At 44.6% G+C, this 18102-nt stretch overlaps 1 protein-coding gene across 1 annotated transcript in view; it reads right to left on the bottom strand.

Annotated features, from left to right (window-relative positions):
- Nucleotides 1-11853: 11853 nt before the first annotated feature.
- Nucleotides 11854-18102, bottom strand: part of LOC148508474 (serine/threonine-protein kinase SBK1-like) — a 112206-nt gene continuing 105957 nt past the window's right edge. The window contains exon 4 of the mRNA XM_088444491.1: nucleotides 11854-12687. Coding sequence (XP_088300617.1) covers nucleotides 12034-12687 — 654 coding nt within the window. The 3' untranslated portion in view covers nucleotides 11854-12033. The remainder of the gene's footprint in view (nucleotides 12688-18102) is intronic.

The following is an 18102-nucleotide window of genomic DNA, read 5'->3' as shown; positions in this document are numbered from 1 at the left end:
TTTTTCCACAAAAATCATCTTGTTATGAGCTATCTAGATATATTGACCATTTGGCAAACAATTATTATCACTTTAAAAAATTGAGGTCCTACACCACCTTTTCTGGGTCCCGTCACATATTATTGGGGTTGAGGACAGGCAGGAGTTGAAACAGTGCTGGGGGGTATGTAGCAGTAGGGGTATAGGGGGTTGGGGTAAAGCTGGGGGTAAAGGCAGGGAGAAGTTGGGGTAGAGCTGCAGCTAGAGGGGAGTAAGGGCAGGCAGGGCTGGGGCCAGGGAGGGGTAAATGCACACAGTTGTTGAGACAGTGCTGGGGGGCAAGGAGAAGGTTAGGGACAGGCAGTGCTGGGTGTAGGGAGGGGGCAAGGGTAGATAGCAGCTTTGACAGTACCTGGGGGGGAAAAGAGGGGGTTAGGGGAAGTGTCGGGTCAGGATAGCAGCTGGGACAGCACTGGGGCTAGAGAGGGGGCAAGTGTAGATAGCAGCTTGGGCAGTATGGGAGGTAGAGGGGGGAAAGAGTTGTTAGCAGCTAGGGCAGTACTGGGGACAAGGAAGAGGTAAGGGGGCAGGCAATACTGGGGTTAGGGTGGGGTAAGGGTAGATAACTAGGGCAGTACTAGGGGGCAAGGAGGGGTTAGGGGAAGGTAATACTGGGGGCATTACTTGGATTAGGGAGGGGTTAGCATTGCAGCTGGGGCAGAACTGAGGGTAGGGAGGGGGTAAGGATAGACAGCACATGGAGAACAATTGATGCAGTTATCAGTCCTCCGAATGCAACCTCCTACTGTCACTATGTAGGAATGGTACCTTAAGTAGCTGCTCTCGGGCAGTATCTTCTTAGTCACAATGTCTGGCTGGGTGCAGTGATATGGCGTGGTGTCTGCCATGCGGTGATTGGATGGAGGGCACGCCGCGTGGTGACTGGCTGGAGGGCATGCCGCGCGGTGATTGGCTGGAGGGCACGGAGCGCCATGATTGGCTGGAGGGCACAGCGCGCCGTGATTGGCTGGCGGGCATGGCGCTCCGTGATTGGCCACATGGGACGCCGCACGGGGATTGGCCGGATGGGACGCCGCAAGGGGTTGGCCGGAGAGGACTCCACCATTCAGGGATTGGCCAGGGAGATGCCAGACATGCAGGGATTGGCAGGTGAGACGGCTGCAGCACACACAGCGCCAGCGCGTCCTACGGGACCCGATCAGTTTTTAAAATTGGGGCTCCAGGTTGCTGTAGCATGTAAAAATGCGCTATAGCGCGTATTTTGCAAACCCTGATCTTGTATCATTCCATGTGATGGCCCAGCCACATTTGGAGGTGATGTGTTTGTATTTGCTGGTGGAGGATCATTTGGTGTGGCCTCAGGCACAATTTCTCAAACACATCTGGAAGTGTGTCCAATACTTCTATGTCTGCTGCTATTCACGAACCAAATTCATCCAGAAAATCATGTATATCTACCATGCAGTCCTTCACATTGGCCTCCTGAAAATCCATGACTGCAAATGTTAACAAACCTGGCGTTGCAATTTATAGCAAAATGCGTACGGGGCGGCGACTGTGCGCCACTCCCACGCAGTGCACTACGCAATGCACAAGCGACCAACACACCCTTTAAAAACGCACTTCACAATTCCACACTTTCAAAAAGAGCTGCGGAGGGTTGGGAGTGTACTACTGGCCACACAAGCATATCCTAGCTATGGAATGAGGTGAGTCACATGATGTATGATAGGTGTTGTGTTGTTATAGATGTATTAATACAACAAAAGTCTTGTGTTTATCCACCATTTTGGAATGGCCAACCAATCAGACTGCACAACAGTTGATAAGTTTGCACACTGTAATATTTGTCATTGCCATCATGAGATCTGCCAGTTTCAGTAGGCGGGAGCTCCGCGTCCTTACCGCAGTAATGGACCGGCGCCTGGGGACCGTGGGCCCGCATGTGCCCAACTGCATTAAAATGCATGCGTATGCGGAGGTTAGGAGGAGGCTCCGCCGCATGGGGTTTCCCCGCACTGTAGTGTAGCTTGAGCGGAGGTGGTCAGATCTCCGGAGGTGAACCCCGGACCTCCTCGACCAAATGCGGGCGGATAACCGCCAAAGTAAGTTGTTATGCGTTTTATTGGCATTGCATCGTGTATGCTTTGTGTTGTATATGCCTCACTGCGTTTGTGTGTTTGTTTTATTTAAAGAATTTTAAGGACTGTTTGTTTGTTTGTTTCTTTTCAAGGTCTGCATCCATTTTGTTTTTTTGTTAAAATGGTTGCCAACAAGTTTTAATGTCATATTATAAATAATGTGTATGTTAATTTTTCAGAACTGTTGCAGTCATTAGGGGCTCTATTTATTAACATTATTTTTACTAAAATAAAGTGAAAAAGGGTGTTTTCACACCCTTTTCACATTATTTTAGTTTCACCTGTAGTTATTACAGGGCAATTGGAGTAGAATTAGTAAAATTCTCCTCCAACCCCCAGTATCACTTATTTTTAGTAAAGCAGATCGCATTTCCCATAATTGTAATGGGAAATGTGATCCGACCACAGTTACTAAAAATAAATTGTAAAAAAATACCGAAGCCCTGTGATAATAACGCGATCACAGGGGCGGGGCTTAGCACCGGGGCGCGGGGCTTAGCGTCGATGGGGGGGTAGTAGCGGTGGTCGGTCGGCGCATGCGCGGGCTCTTAGTTGCGGTATTTTTTCAGAAAATACCGCGACTAGAGTGCGGATGGGATCCGCAGGGACAGAGCTTTATCGCAAGCTCTGTCCCTGCAAGGGATTTATAGTAGATCCCTGTGATATTGCCTGAATTCGCAATGCGAATTCACTCGGTAATATCACACTACAATCCGCATTCAATATGCGGATTGTAGTAAATAAAGCCCTAGGTGTGTGTATACTGGTGTGTGTGAGTTTGTGTGCATGTGGGAATATTTGACAATCAATATGGGTAATGACATTTCTTTTTTAAATTATCAGATGTCTGTAAATTTGATAATCAGGCGGCATTTTATTTATTGTCTCTGGGTTTTTGTAACATGGGTGATGCAGGTGTCTGTATGTAATCCTCTGGGGAATGAATTTTGCATTTTATAAAAAAAAACAGGCCTCAACCATTTGCTCTGCTAAACCAGGGATATCTGGATATGATGGCTTAATAAACATGTGTAATTCTGCAAACCCGGAATCTGGATCTTTATGGTATTAACTGTAAAAAAAAAAGCACTGTTGTACTTTCAAAAATCAAATGTATACTGATTTATTTTAAGTTATTTTAAAATCTTAGCATTACGTCAAAGAAGACAAAGGTCTCGGCAGGCAGAATCACCATCCACCCCAGAAGATGCCTCCCCCACCCAATCCTCCCCATCCACCCCAGAAGATGCCTCCCCCACCCAATCCTCCCCATCCACCCCAGAAGATGCCTCCCCCACCCTGGATTATTGTACTCATGGACATATAACAGTCTCTCAATGTACCTCAGATTGAAACCGTGACACTCGGATACTCACAGGATTTTGAAGCATGAGGAATGTGCTTACTACACTAATGACAGAACCGGGGCTGGGAAACAATGGTACAAATAGAAGACAGACTGGGACCATTTTTACCTAATTCAATATATGTGACTGGATCTATAAATATCTGGTCAACTCACCATATTTTCCCATTACCTTTAGAAGGCACGCCGTGTCAGTACACAGCTGGAGAAGAGCACAGCCCTAGCAGTACTGGGGTACTTTGTCCTTGCAACTAGGGAGATGATAGAACCAGTGCTGCCAAGAGAAATCTTGTGCCCCGGTACAACAACTTTCCGGGGCCCCCCCTTGAGGGGATGTGGTCACAACAACTGAGGAGGATTACTGTGATGGGAAGGGATTCATGAGCCGGTAACACCATGGGGTGCATGTCACACACAACCTCTAGGGGAACAAGCTGCACCCTGTGTGTTTGTGTTCGGGATGCTGCAGCCAGCGGGGTACAAGACACAGTGACAGCAAACAGTGTCGCACTGATAGAACTGGGCAACTGCCATTGTTGCTACATGTGACATGCATGTTCCATGTACTGTTTGTTTATACTGTATATACACTGCTGTGGGTGTGTTCTTGGTCACATACAGCACCCTCCCTAGCCTGTCCTCTCCATAGGCAAAGGCAGTTATATTTGCCCTGAAATCCCCTCCACTGCCTGGCCTATACTATAGGCCCCCTATACTGTTAATTATTAATACTATATTACAAACACTATTGAGGATGTACTGCTGTTCCCCAAGAATACCATACTTGCTCCAGTGCTCCACAGAGCAGAGGACCTAACTTGTGGAATGGTGCCCACATCTGAGAAGAAAGGCTCAGCCTACTGCCAAATCTAACGGCTTACTGTGGTGCTGATCTTGTATATGTATAAAGCATAACATACACAGACTTATAGCTTATGTGCTACTTATGCCCTATTCATTGTCAGGACACACTCACTCTGAAATCAAGCATTTGGAAACCACGTCTAGAAATCCTGCGTTTGCAACCTCAGCAGCATTGAGCTGGTACCTGCTGATACTCTGAGATATTTACCTGGTTGTCGGCTTCCACGGGCCAGTCTCTGCAGCCAGCCACTTCTCTCCCCAGGGTACTCACTCTTTGTTTCCCCTATTTCCTAGCTCAAACAGCAGGAAGGGGGACAGCCATACACAGTGGACGACAGTTCCGGGAGATAGGGCAGGATCGTATTGGCCACAGCAGGATACTATTGACTGCAGTGCATCTCAGCCGCCATTGGCAGCAGGGTGTGTCCCCGGGTACCCCATAATTTAGTGAGAGTGTGTCCTCCCCTGTAATTTTGGGATAAATATTGTGCTATTGGGCATAAGTGTGATCATCACAGAGTATATATATATATATACAGTCAGGTCCATAAATATTGGGACATTGACCAAATTTTCATATTTTGGCCTCTATTCACCACCACAATGGCTTTGAAATGAAACAAGCAAGATGTGCTTTAACTGCAGACCTTCAGATTTAATTTGAGGGTAATTACATCCAAATCAGATGAATGGTGTAGGAATTACAACGGTTTCTATATGTGCCTCCCGCTTTTTAAGGGGCCAAAAGTAATGGGACAAACTAAACAATCCTAAATCTAACTTTCACTTTTTAATACTTTGTTGCAAAACCTTTGCAGGCAATTACAGCCTGAAGTCTGGAACGCATAGACATCACCAGACGCTGGGTTTCATCCCTGGTGATGCTCTGCCAGGCCTCTACTGCAAATGTCTTCAGTTCCTGCTTGTTCTTGGGGCATTTTCCCTTCAGTTTTGTCCTCATCAAGTGAAATGCATGCTCAATCGGATTCAGGTCAGGGGATTGACTTGGCAATTGCATAACATTCCACTTTTTAGCCTTAAAAAACTCTTTGGTTGCTCTTGCAGTATGCTTCGGGTCATTGTCCATCTGCACTGTGAAGCGCCGTCCAATGAGTTCTGAAGCATTTGACTGAATATGAGCATATAATATTGCCCGAAAAACACTTCAGAATTCATTCTGCTGCTTTTGTCAGCAGTCACATCATCAATAAATACAAGGGAACGAGTTCCATTGGCAGCAATACATGCCCACGCAATGACTCTACCACCACCATGCTTCACTGATGAGGTGGTATGTTTTGGATCATGAGCAGTTCCTTTCCTTCTCCATACTCTTTTCTTCCCATCACTCTGGTACAAGTTGATCTTTGTCTCATCTGTCCATAGGATGTTGTTCCAGAACTGTAATGGCTTTTTTAGATGTTGTTTGGCAAACTCTAATCTGGTCTTCCTGTTTTTGTGGCTCACCAATGATTTACATCTTGTGGTGAACCCTCTATATTCACTCTTGTGAAGTCTTCTCTTGATTGTTGACTTTGACACATATACACCTACCTCCTGGAGAGTGTTCTTGATTTGGCCAACTGTTGTGAAGGGGTTTTTCTTCACCAGGGAAATAATTCTTCTGTCATCCACCACAGTTGTTTTCCGGGGCTTTCGGTGTTGCTGAGCTCTCCGGTGCGTTCTTTCTTTTTAAGAATGTTCCAAACAGTTGATGTGGCCACACCTAATGTTTTTGCTATATCTCTGATGGGTTTGTTTTGATTTTTCAGCCTAATGATGGCTTGCTTCACTGATAGTGACAGCTCTTTGGATCTCATATTGAGAGTCGACAGCAACTGATTCCAAATGCAAATGTCACACCTAGAATCAACTCCAGACCTTTTACCTGATATTGAAATAACGAGGGAATAGCCCACACCTGTCCATGAAATAGCTTTTGAGTTGATAGTCCCATTACTTTTGGCCCCTTAAAAAGTGGGAGGCACATATAGAAACCATTGTAATTCCTACACCGTTCACCTGATTTGGATGTAATTACAATCAAATGAAATCTGAAAGTCTGCAGTTAAAGCACATCTTGTTTGTTTCATTTCAAAGCCATTGTGGTGGTGAATAGAGGCCAAAATATGAAAATTCTGTCAATGTCCCAATATTTATGCACCTGATTGTGTATATATTTATATATATATATATATATATATATATACATATACACACACATATACATATATATATTTATTTAGTTAGTTTCCAGGTTCCGGCACTCACAGGGTACTGCAAACACTGTCCCGGGTGCCCTCCAACACCAGACTTGAATCACCAAGCCACTGTAATAACAATGGGCCTGATTCAGAGCCGGACGCAATTAGCACTCGCTCGTCCTGAAAATAGGGGTGGCTATTCAAATGAACCGTTCGCTGTTTGCGGTCTGTTCACGCCTAGGTCTGAACGAGCGAACAAATCTTGCGGACGTTTTTTGGGAAACTATGCCCCCTGGCCGCTCGCATCCTACGTCATGTCCGCTATTTATTAGAATAATCGAGTACATCGAACAGGGTATGAGCTGCTCGCTATTCTTGTGGTTGGTTTTTGTTACCACAATTTTGCGAGCAGTTCTGGCTATAAAATAACCCAGTGACGTGGTCAATGACGCTGCTGTTTTAAATATGCACACCCATAAAACGCCCGTTTTGACCTTTAAGCACGCCTGCGATCGGATCTCCACTCCCCGTTTTCAAGCACCTTCCCCTGTTACCACCCACACACGCCTCATCCTGTCACTCAAATTATCAGGCATTCGCTATTTTGCGAGCACATGAATTTCGGCCGCACTGACTGGTTCGCGCCTGCGTATAACGATCCGTATGCATGCGCAGTTGGGCAAACATCGCCCGGAGCGAACGAGCTGCCGCTTACGAGTGGCTCTGAATCAGGCCCAATATCCAAAGGCAGCACTCCGGAGAAAGCTGTGAACAGCAGCGTTTCAACGTGTTTATTTGCGCTTTTGTCAAGCTTGCTGCCTTTGGATATTGTATATATAACATAATTATCCATACATTTATATATATAGTACATTTCTATACATATGTATATACATAGATGCAATATATACATATATATATATATATATAATGTATATATGTATGTGTGTGTAATCAGCATGATTCTGAACAGACTTAATGGTAATGGATGCATATTTATATTCAATACAGCAGCACCAAACTGTCACTCACAGGCAGCCACTGCGCTCTTCCCTCGCACCGATGCAACGGACAAACTCTGCTACTGACACTGCGCGGCTGCGGCCACAAAGTTCAAGAACATAACCTACGTCGGCTGCCCTGCCTGTCCCTCTCCCAGTGCAGTGCCTGCAGCCTGGAGAAGAGACTCGCGAGATGATGACGTCATCATCTCGCGAGACACAGCAGTAGCTCCGCAGCCCCGCGGCAGCTGCACACAGGTACACAGTGCAGTGCAGAGCTAGGGAGATTCATGGTGGACAGTGACTCACCCAACCACCCCCTCCTGCCAGGCCCGCCGCTCGCTGTCCGCTGCTTACCCGCGGGGGCATATTAAAAGTGATTGACTGAAAAAAATTTAAAATACAAAAGTGAATGGAACTGGTGTGGTCCGAGCCCCTTGGCATTCCCGGGCCTGGGTAATTTGTACCCACTCCCCCCCCCCCTCTCTCGGCGCCTCTGGATAGAACCCAGGAAAAGCTGCATGATTTGAGCAGGAAGGGAGCAGGAAGGGGGCAGAGTGGGGGGGGGGGGGGGTTAAAAGTATCAATGTGATATGTTGTTATTAATTTCACACAATGGGCTCTATTTACTACAATCCGCATATTAAATGCGGATTGTAGTGTGATATTACCGAGTGAATTCGCATTGCGAATTCAGGCAATATCACAGGGATTTACTATAAATCCCTTGCAGGGACAGAGCTTGCGATAAAGCTCTGTCCCTGCGGATCCCATCCGCACTCTAGTCGCGGTATTTTCGGAAAAAATACCGCAACTAAGAGCCCGCGCATGCGCCGACCGACCACCGCTACTAGCCCCCCACCGATGCTAAGCCCCGCCCCCGGCGCAAAGCCTCGTCCCCCGCGATTGCGGACCCCCGTGACCCTCCCTCCCTTCATTACACTTACCTGCACCTCCTGGCCTCCGGTGATCTTCTCCGGGCTTCCCGATCAGGTGATCTCCCATACTGCACTGGGGCCCGATCACCTGATGACCGGGCCCCAGTGTACTATGGGAGACCAGCTGACCGGAGAGGAGCCATCACCGGAGGCCAGATCACCGGTCCCTGGATTTCATTTTTTTTTTTTTTTTTCACAGTAATCAGCTTGCGGTCTGCTTAGACCACATAGCTGATTACTGGTACCCGCTCCCGCCTCTGCTCTCCCCGATAGAGCAGAGAGGGAGAGCCCGGTAACCGGGGGAGACCCTGGATAACGCCACCTCCAGGTGGCGTTATTATCACAGGGCTTCCCCCGATATTTTTTACAATTTATTTTTAGTAACTGTGGCCGGATCACATTTCCCATTACAATTATGGGAAATGCGATCTGCTTTACTAAAAATAAGTGATACTAGGGGTTGGAGTAGAATTTTACTAATTCTACTCCAATTGCCCTATAGTAACTACAGGTGAAACTAAAATAATGTGAAAAGGGTGTGAAAACACCCTTTTTCACTTTATTTTAGTAAAAATAATGTTAATAAATAGAGCCCAATGTGAGTTTGATTTTGTTTGTATATAAAGTGATTTATTAAAAGAGTATTACACCACTTATGTCCCAGTAAAGAATTATTTTATTAGGAATCTCCAAGAACTACCCACTCAAAATTTAAATAAGATACTCATCATTATTAACAAACTAAGGTCCTGATTCAGAAAGGATTGCAACTGCTAAAGCGTACGCAGACGGGCGATACTTGCGCCCTGCGTATGCGTGACCCGGACAGCATTCCCAGTGACTACACAGACCCATCGCAGAGTGACTGAGAGGAAGCACCATTAGGGGGTGGTGATGGGGGGGAGATCAGAGAATTTCAGGTTTGCCAGTGCGTTTGAATACCATTGCAGGGTGTGCATAAAGTAACCACTGCTATGGAATAGGCAGCCAGAGCTCTCACTGCGTACAGGACAGTTAGCAATTTAGTGGTAGGGTCAGACCTGCCTTAAATGTGCAAGGGGCTCCGATGTACTTCAATGTTACCGATGTTTTGGCTGGATTGCAAAGTATTATGGATGTACGAGAGGGGAAGTGGGCATCTACATGTTGTCAGTGAGAGTGCTTTGTGATTGCAATTATTAGCATACTGTCACAGCAGAACTGCGTGCTGATTGCTACTGCAATGGCGATCCTTGTTAATTCAGGACCTAAGTGCATTCTCATTTGGGGAAGCAGTTAGTGGAATTTAATGTGATTTCATTTATTTATTCAACATAAATTATGATTCATGCATTATTGTAGCATTAGTTATCAATTGTCACACACATCACCTATATACATTGGTATGTTTTCCAAAACCTTTTCACCTGACCACCAATCAGCTCTCTAAAGATGGCTGCCACCTTACTAAAAATTTTAAGGCAGTGTACCACAAGACTAATAAGACCATTTTTTTATTGTTATATCCACAATATAGTTTATTTTATTTCTTTTCTTGATCTGGTGTACAGTATTCATAAAGCAGGGCCGGACTGGGACTAAAAATAGGCCCTGGCATTTTAAAGCACACAGGCCCACCTCGTGGCAGAAAGGAGGCATGGCTGAATGGGGGAGGGGGCATGTCAAAAGGCAGAAGGCAGTCTGTTTTAGCGGGGCGCCGCTAAAAGGGCAGGGCGCATTTTGCCCCTTTAAAAACGGTGCCCCACTAAAACAGCCTAGTGGGAACACTAATTTGGTATTTGTTTGGTTCTGTTAGGGGATGTAGTTTATATCCCGGCTATTGGGATGCTGGCGCTCAGAATGCTGATGCCAGAATCCCAAGAGCAGTCCGAATCCTGGAGCCGGCATCCCGAAGGTAAGTACTGGGGTTAGGGGGAGGGTTAGAATTAGGGTTTAGGGTTAGGCACTAGGGGGAGGGTTAGGCTGAGGGAGAGGGTTAGGCTGTGGGGAGGGTTAGGGGTAAGGGACAGGTAGTATACTTACAGTAACACCTTGTGTTGGGATTGTAACCAAGTTATAACCCTCATGTAGCACCACAAGTCACAAGCAGTCTGTCTGATAATAATAATTCCTCTTCCATTACAGTGATATTATATACTGCGCGCCATGCCCTGCAGGGCCATAGTGATCTGTACTATTATTATTCATACATGGCCCATATTATGCACTAAGTTATACCCTCATGTAGCAACACCACAAGTCACACAGCAGCCTGCCAAACAATCATAATAATGCTCCTTAAGATACTCTCGCATAGTATACAGTGATGTTATAAAAATATACACAGTACCTTGCCTGTGAGCACTACATAGCTCAGGCTCCTCACCAAATCAACCCAAGGTACGGCTGGTGCGCAGCTCCTGCTCTGCTGTACACTCTCTATATCAGCAGCACCGCTCCTCCCAGAATGCCGCGCGGCCTCCGGCGGGCATCATGATGTCATGCAGTGTGATGACATTGCGCCTTGTATTCTGGGACAGCCGTGGGGCCAAACCATGTTACTGACACAGCAGGGAAGGGGGTGCGTGGGCGAACTGCGGCGGGGGCACTGGCCGGACCTGCCCATCGGGTCATCGACCCTTCTGGCATTTGCCAGAACTCCCAGATAAAACAAGATACAATTTTCAAAACTCTCCCGCATTAAAACTCAAACACATCTGTCTCTACATTAGTACAATAAAAGATAATATATGACTAATGTAAATGTAAATTGTAAGGATAATTGAAGTTATGAAGATGTTCCATGAACCTATTAACAACAAACCCATGTGTGACTGTTATGGTTCTTAGGCAATGAAGTTGTGGCTATATCAGAACTAAACCTACTGTACATAATGTATACAGTGAAAATAAAACTAATAACAATATTAATTACTTTTTAAGCATGTAATTTACAGGAATACTCAACATCACACAATTTGGAATACTGCTGGAGAGGAATGTAGAAAAATGATAAATCCTACAAGATTAACACTTTCACAATTGATTTAACATGGGGAAAGACAAAGGAATTAACATGGGGAGAGACAAAGGAAATAACATGGGGAAAGTCAACTAAAAGAGCTTAGAGATGGTGCAAAATTAGTTTTTGTTTATGCACAAAACAAAGGAGATGAACTACAACTAAATGTATTCTTTTTATTGATGTTAATGTTGTCAAATATATTTCAGTGTATTGAGTTATAGAATGCAACAAAATTCAAATATTAAAAAAATCTAAAAAAAGAATCTAGAAAAATCTTATCCTAATAAATACGAAAATTTTAAGAAAGAAAGCATTAAGTACTAGAGTATGTAGTCTTGCAACCGTAATTCATTGTGACTTGCAAAGTCATTGTTGAGAATGTCTCCAGGCAAAATTTTGCTATTGTGATATAATTCACAAGAGCATTTACTATAATGTTATACTGTTTAAAATGATAGATACAGTATGTCATGCAACCCAGGTCTTTATCCGCTTAATCTTATGCTACTGAAGTTTTACTGTGGCTGCTGTGTCAGCTTGTCAGGGCTGACTGTATCTTTTAAAAACTTCTCATTATCAACACCTTTTTCTATATCATTTGCGTTGTCTTGTATGTTAGTGTTATCTTTCACACTGTTCATCTTCCATGGAACGCTGAGATATTTTTGGACCTCAATGGCTGGCCTTCTTCGGTCTGCATTTATTGTCAGCAATTTCTGAAACATGTCTAGCGCCTGCCACGTAAATTGCTTCCACTGAGAAGGGATTTTCTGGTAATCTCCTGTGGTTTGCCAAAGAGAAAATTCTTCGTATTCTCTGTCTTTACATATCGCCCCATCCCAAGGAAAGGACCCAGTAGAGATACAATATAGAAGAATGCCAAATGCCCACACATCAAGACTGGAGTCAAGTTCGAGAGTTTCATTATCTTCTAAGCTGCAATGTTCAGGCGGTGAATAGGGAACAAGTCCCTTCATAGGGGAGATCAGAAAGCCTTCTAGTCTGGTTAGGCCAAAGTCTGCGAGTTTTATATAGTGGCAATCTGTATCGAAGAGTAGAATGTTATCCAGTTTCACATCTCTGTGTACCAGTGCTTTGCTATGCATGTAGTCTAGAGCTTCAGCCAGTTGCATGGCACATCGTTTTACCATGGTCTCAGGTATTCCAACCTAAAAAGAGAAAAGATGTGACTACAATATCATTTGTCCATATAATTTCTGTAATACGGCATATCTGTACTGTATAATATATCAAATATATTCTCTTTTTAATCTAATTTCACTTGTATCTTGTCTTTTATGTCAGATGATGAACCAGATATGTAATTTGAAACATAGTGTATCTTTCCACGATTTCCTCAATGAGAGAGAAGAGTATTTTTTGCAATAAAAGTACCTTATATGAGAGACATTTCATTGCTACTGTAACTATATTAAAGATCTTAGCAAACTTTCAGATCTCTAAAGCCCTTTGGCAGAGTACAAATGGAGCTTAGATCATATCACAATATAAACAACTCTAAAGTGGAACAAGTATTTGGCTGGAAACAGAAGCTATGTATGAGGGGGCTGATTTAGAGTTGGATGCAAGGTCATTAGTGTGATGTTAGTTTCCCCAGCATGTAGAATGTGCATGCACACAATTACACCAGTATTTTCAGCCCCATGCACTTTGTTAAGCTGGGTACACACTGTCCCGATTAGCCGTGCAGTCTGTCCCCAGTGTGACCCCCTGTCAGCCACGTACATACTGGTGCATACATAGCACAGGGTGTATGGGCTTCTATGGGATCGGGAGGTTGAACCGACGAATATTAAACTGTACATAAGATGCGACCTCCCGATCCCGACCGTTGCAGAGGCGTTAAAACCCATTTATCAGCTAATGCTCCTGCATCGGGACAGGGTACACACCTATACAATCCCATGGCCATTCTCTCGATATTTTATGAACGGCCCGATGATTGTATAGGTGCGTACCCAGCTTTAGGCAGGTCAGATGGGTTCATATGCAATTGTGGTGCAGTGCAAATTACTATTCAACTTATGCCTGAAATGTGGGGTTTTATTTGCAAATTACACTGTGTGTCCATTTGTATATGACCGGATTTGTATATGACCGGACGCAAGTTTGCAGTTCTATTTAAATCAATTCTATGAATTTTATTTATGAAACTGTGGATTCTCTGTGGTTTTGCCGCAAGAGTAAAGTGAATTTAAAGTGAAGATTTTTTGAAAAGCAAAACATCATTATTAATTATTATTATTATTATTATTAATAATAATAATAATAGTAATAATAATAATAATAATAATAATAATAATAATAATAATAATAATAATAATAATATTTAATTATAGCACCAGCATATTTCACTGCACTTTACAATTGGGAATGAAACAGTAATAAAACAAGATTGGGTAATAACAGACAGACAAAGAGGTAAGAGGTCCCTACTCACAAGCTTACAATGTATAGGGAAATAGGCATCTAGTACATGAGGATAGGTGCTACATATTGCATTACAAATAAATTGTAGAAAAAGCATTGGCGTACTTAGCTTGAGCTGCCTGAGAATCCCAACCATGGTGCCCACCAGAAACTAGAAACAGGATAAACAGGAAACAAAGTGTTCAAACACCTTTGGTGCTGTAAGCTAGTATTTATGCAGATGGTTCAAAGCTTCCAAATGAAATAATAAAGTTGCCAAAATTTCCAGAGTTTTCTTATATTATCCCAGTATTGGAGGTAAGCAGTACAGCCCTGAGGAAGAGTTCTAGGACTCGAAACATGTTGGCAGCTGATCTGGGCTGACTTGCATCTTTCTACAGGGACTCACCTATCTGGGTGCTCCATATGGTATGGTTCCACCTACAATTTATGTTGTGAGCCTAATATATGCCCCTTTTTTTTGGTAATAAATACCATTTGCTGTGATATACTACACCATACTTTGCCTCTCTATCTCTTTGGAGTGCGGTTGCTTGTGTGAAGAATTGTATGCAGCTCCAAGAACTTCTATGAGGCAAAGACATACTTCCAATATGGGGATAATATCAGAAAACTTTGGATATTTTAGAAACTTTATTTTTTAATTTGGAAGCTTTGAACCATCTTCATAAATAGATTAGTTTAGCAGTGCCAAGGGTGTTTGAACACCTCAGTTCCTGCTACATATTAGTCCACCCATATTGTAGAGGCAGCTGAATAGCCACTGGGTGAACATGAAGAGTCCCGATGGCTAAGGTAAGTAAGCTAATCCTACCCTTCCCTCCCCCCACTAACCCTAAAACTCCCGTGGTGGTGCCTATCCCTAAGTCACCACAGGAGTGCCTAATTCTAACCTATCCTACCAGCACCCTAAACCTAACCCTCCGGGGGGGCACCTAACCCTAACCCTCCCTCTCCACAGCCTAGCCCTAACCCTCCTCGGGGGGTGCCTAACCTTAAGTCCCCTGGGGGTGCCTAAACCTAGAAGCGGCTAAGAGCTAACAGTAGCCGGCTTACCTTCATTCGGGAAGCCATCTGTCGTGATTCCGTCGTCGGGCTAAAGATAGGCTTCAGGATTTAGTCGCCTGTCTTTAGTTCCAAGTCGGGGTTTCAACGCCGGGATTTAGTCAGACGGCTTCCCGGCCATCGGTGTATTGACTACATCCCCATGGGATGTGTGCATGTAGAAAGAGAACATACAGTATGTAAAGTTATGTGTAGATGTGATATAATTTGTAATACTACACCCACATGGACACTTAGAAGGGTCATGAGTGGGTACAAAGTACCCATGTTGCCCATTTTGGCCCTTGGTCACTCACAATCATGATGACTGCTTATGGTGCCATATCACAGGCAGGGGAAAGAGACTTTGCAGACTATTAGTTACCTTTTGGCCTACATGGTCACACTCCTCCTAAGCTGAGCCAGGTGCTTTGCTGATGCTGCACGTACTGACCTAGAATGCACATGCATGAAGCGGCGACACTGAGGCCTGGCATTACTTGTGCCTGCAGTAAATTGCTTCTACTGTATATGCACTTAGGGGCTGAATATGTAGCGACTTTGTCTGTGTCTTTTGCCGGTCTGTGACTTTATGTAAATTCTGCTACAGGCCGTTCCCTGATGTACATTAGTGTATCTAAATATGCATGGACCCAAAATGAGCTTATTTACATGAACAAATACTATTTGGCATAATAGTCTGAGGTTGCATCCACTACAGTTACATGTCCGCGACACGCACATAACACAACCATAAGATGCTCTATGCGCCTGTATAGCCACCTCCCTGTCATCGCCCAGGAACACCAAGTACATTTTCAAGACATTTCTGAGAAGGTGCATCGCATTCATAACAGTGACTCTGTGTGCATGGTCTCTGGATAGGTGGATCGCTCAACTGCATCCAACATCGGCAGTGCATCCGTCTCAGCATCAGGCCCTTACTGGTGAATCTTGCACAGTAGGGGATCAGCAAAAACAAATGGGTCTACTGAAAAAGAAGGGCCCCCTTCTTATGGAGCATGGTCCAGTTACTGTAGAAATTTCATGGAGAATGGGCCATAAAAGGGGTTGCAGAGATGACTGGTCATGCTAAGATGTCTAAACTACAATCATAGAGCAGAGCCTGAATAATAAATAAAAACAGGCAGCATAACAAACAAAAACAGGTAGCATAGCAGCCCCATTCAATCTGTAACCAGCACAAACCTCATTTTCCCTTAAGAAAAAATGCTTCTTTAAATCTCATGGCTAAATTGCTCAAATCGTGGAACTTGCAATAACTCTCTTGTCCATTTGGCCCATAGTGTGGGCCAGTGGTGGATTTTACCTAGGAGCAGCAGACCCCCTCCCTCCCTAGTAACATCAGTGAGCCAGTTGCAGTCCATGACTACAATGGCTACACTGACTGGCAGTGGCTTCCCATTAGAAGCGTTACCTGCCAATCACACACAGGATAAGCAGTTCTCCCCCTGGGACTGCCAGTCTGGGCTGCGATTAGCAGAGAGTGGCTTCCACTGGGAAGTCACTCCTCTGCCTTTCAGGCAGCCCTACTTGGTTATGGGGGCTGCAGTTAATGCAGCCTAGTAGCCAGTGTTTTGCGAATGCGCAGCGCCACTGCTGTTAGTGCACATGCACTGGTGCCTGCTATTTCCATTGCGCGGGTGTCGGTACACTCCTCTCCTCCTCACCGTCAGGATTAGCACAGGCACTGACAGATCCCCTCATCCAAGAGGGTAGGAGCCGCTGCTGGTTTGGGCCCATAGTTTGTTTGTTCTATAACTGTCTGTTTGCGTATACTGTACTATATATTTATATTAATATAGTCATTTAATATCTGATAGTACATCACTAAATTACTCTATACAACATGCATAACTGTATTACTGTACATGATTTGTATTTTTTATTTGCAATATTTAAAGAAAAAAATCTGTATTGAAGCTATAATTAAAAACTTTTTCCTAACATCAGTATTGATAAAACTGATTTTCACATAATATGAGATTTCCGACTGGGATACATTTTAACAAATTGGTCATATACCGTTTAGCGTGTCAAAGGTGATTTTTATGTTGATAGTTGTGATAGGATCACTGGTAAAGTGGTTTGTGGCAGGTACATTTGTCCCAGATTCCTGTCTTTTGTGTTTTAAACCCCCAGGAGAAAGTCTGCAGTGTAGCAGGCTTGAGTCTCGGCTTTTTGAAAAGCCGTTTTGGGACCTGGGGGTTGTGGGTGAGAGGAGAGGGAGGGCTCCACCCACGGCCACTCCAGGTTTTGGTTCTCGCAGCCTGGTAACAGGCTTGATTGGGTTCCCACCTGAGAGTGGCCAATATAAGCCTAGTGTGTTGAGGGCTGATTGTCTCACCTGGGAGAGCAGACAGGGAGTTTGCTCAGAGACACTTGAAAATCTATCCGTGAGTGTTGTGCTGTGCTTTTGTTGCTGGTGAGGGCATTAGGCCCTGCCAGGTTCTGGTAGTGAGGGAACTACCTGTGAAGTTAGTGCCCCGACAGGGCTAGGATTTATGTTTATGTTTTCTTTATGTTTGTTTCTGACATTGTACAATAAAGACTGGCGCCGACCAGCTTGTACTTGCATCCAGTCTGGCGTACTGTTTCCCAGCTGCTGTGTGTGAAAGGAAGGAGTCCTCTACCCAGGAGAGGGACCCCCTAACCTAACTGTGTCACAATATGGTGGAGAATGCGGGCACCCACACACACTGAAGTTGCAGCAAGAGGAAAACTTTCCATTTAAAAATTAAAGGGACAGACACCCAATTTGTGAGTGTGGAAATAACACGGTGTCCTTGGAGTCCCATAGAGGAGGCGTCAGCCAATGCTCAGAGAGGCAAGGTTCAGCTTCCAACCTACACCCCAGGACAAAATGGAGGACATTATTAAGGCCTTGCTCCAAGCTATAGCAGCTCAGCAGGAATCTACCAGGGCTCAGCAGGAAGCTACAGCAGCTCAGCAGGAGACTAACAGACTTCAACATGTCTCCAATGAGGAAACCCGCCAGGCCTTAGCGGAAAACAGCCAGGCCATAAGAGAGGTGGTACAGCACCTGGTCGCCCGGCCCAGAGATGTTA

The sequence above is a fragment of the Taudactylus pleione genome, unplaced genomic scaffold (genome assembly GCF_031769625.1).
Source record: "Taudactylus pleione unplaced genomic scaffold, aTauple2 ptg000366l, whole genome shotgun sequence".
In the NCBI taxonomy this organism is placed as follows: Eukaryota; Metazoa; Chordata; class Amphibia; order Anura; family Myobatrachidae; genus Taudactylus; species Taudactylus pleione.
Note: the sequence above shows the minus strand (reverse complement) of the source record. Positions and strands in the feature narration are given on the sequence as shown.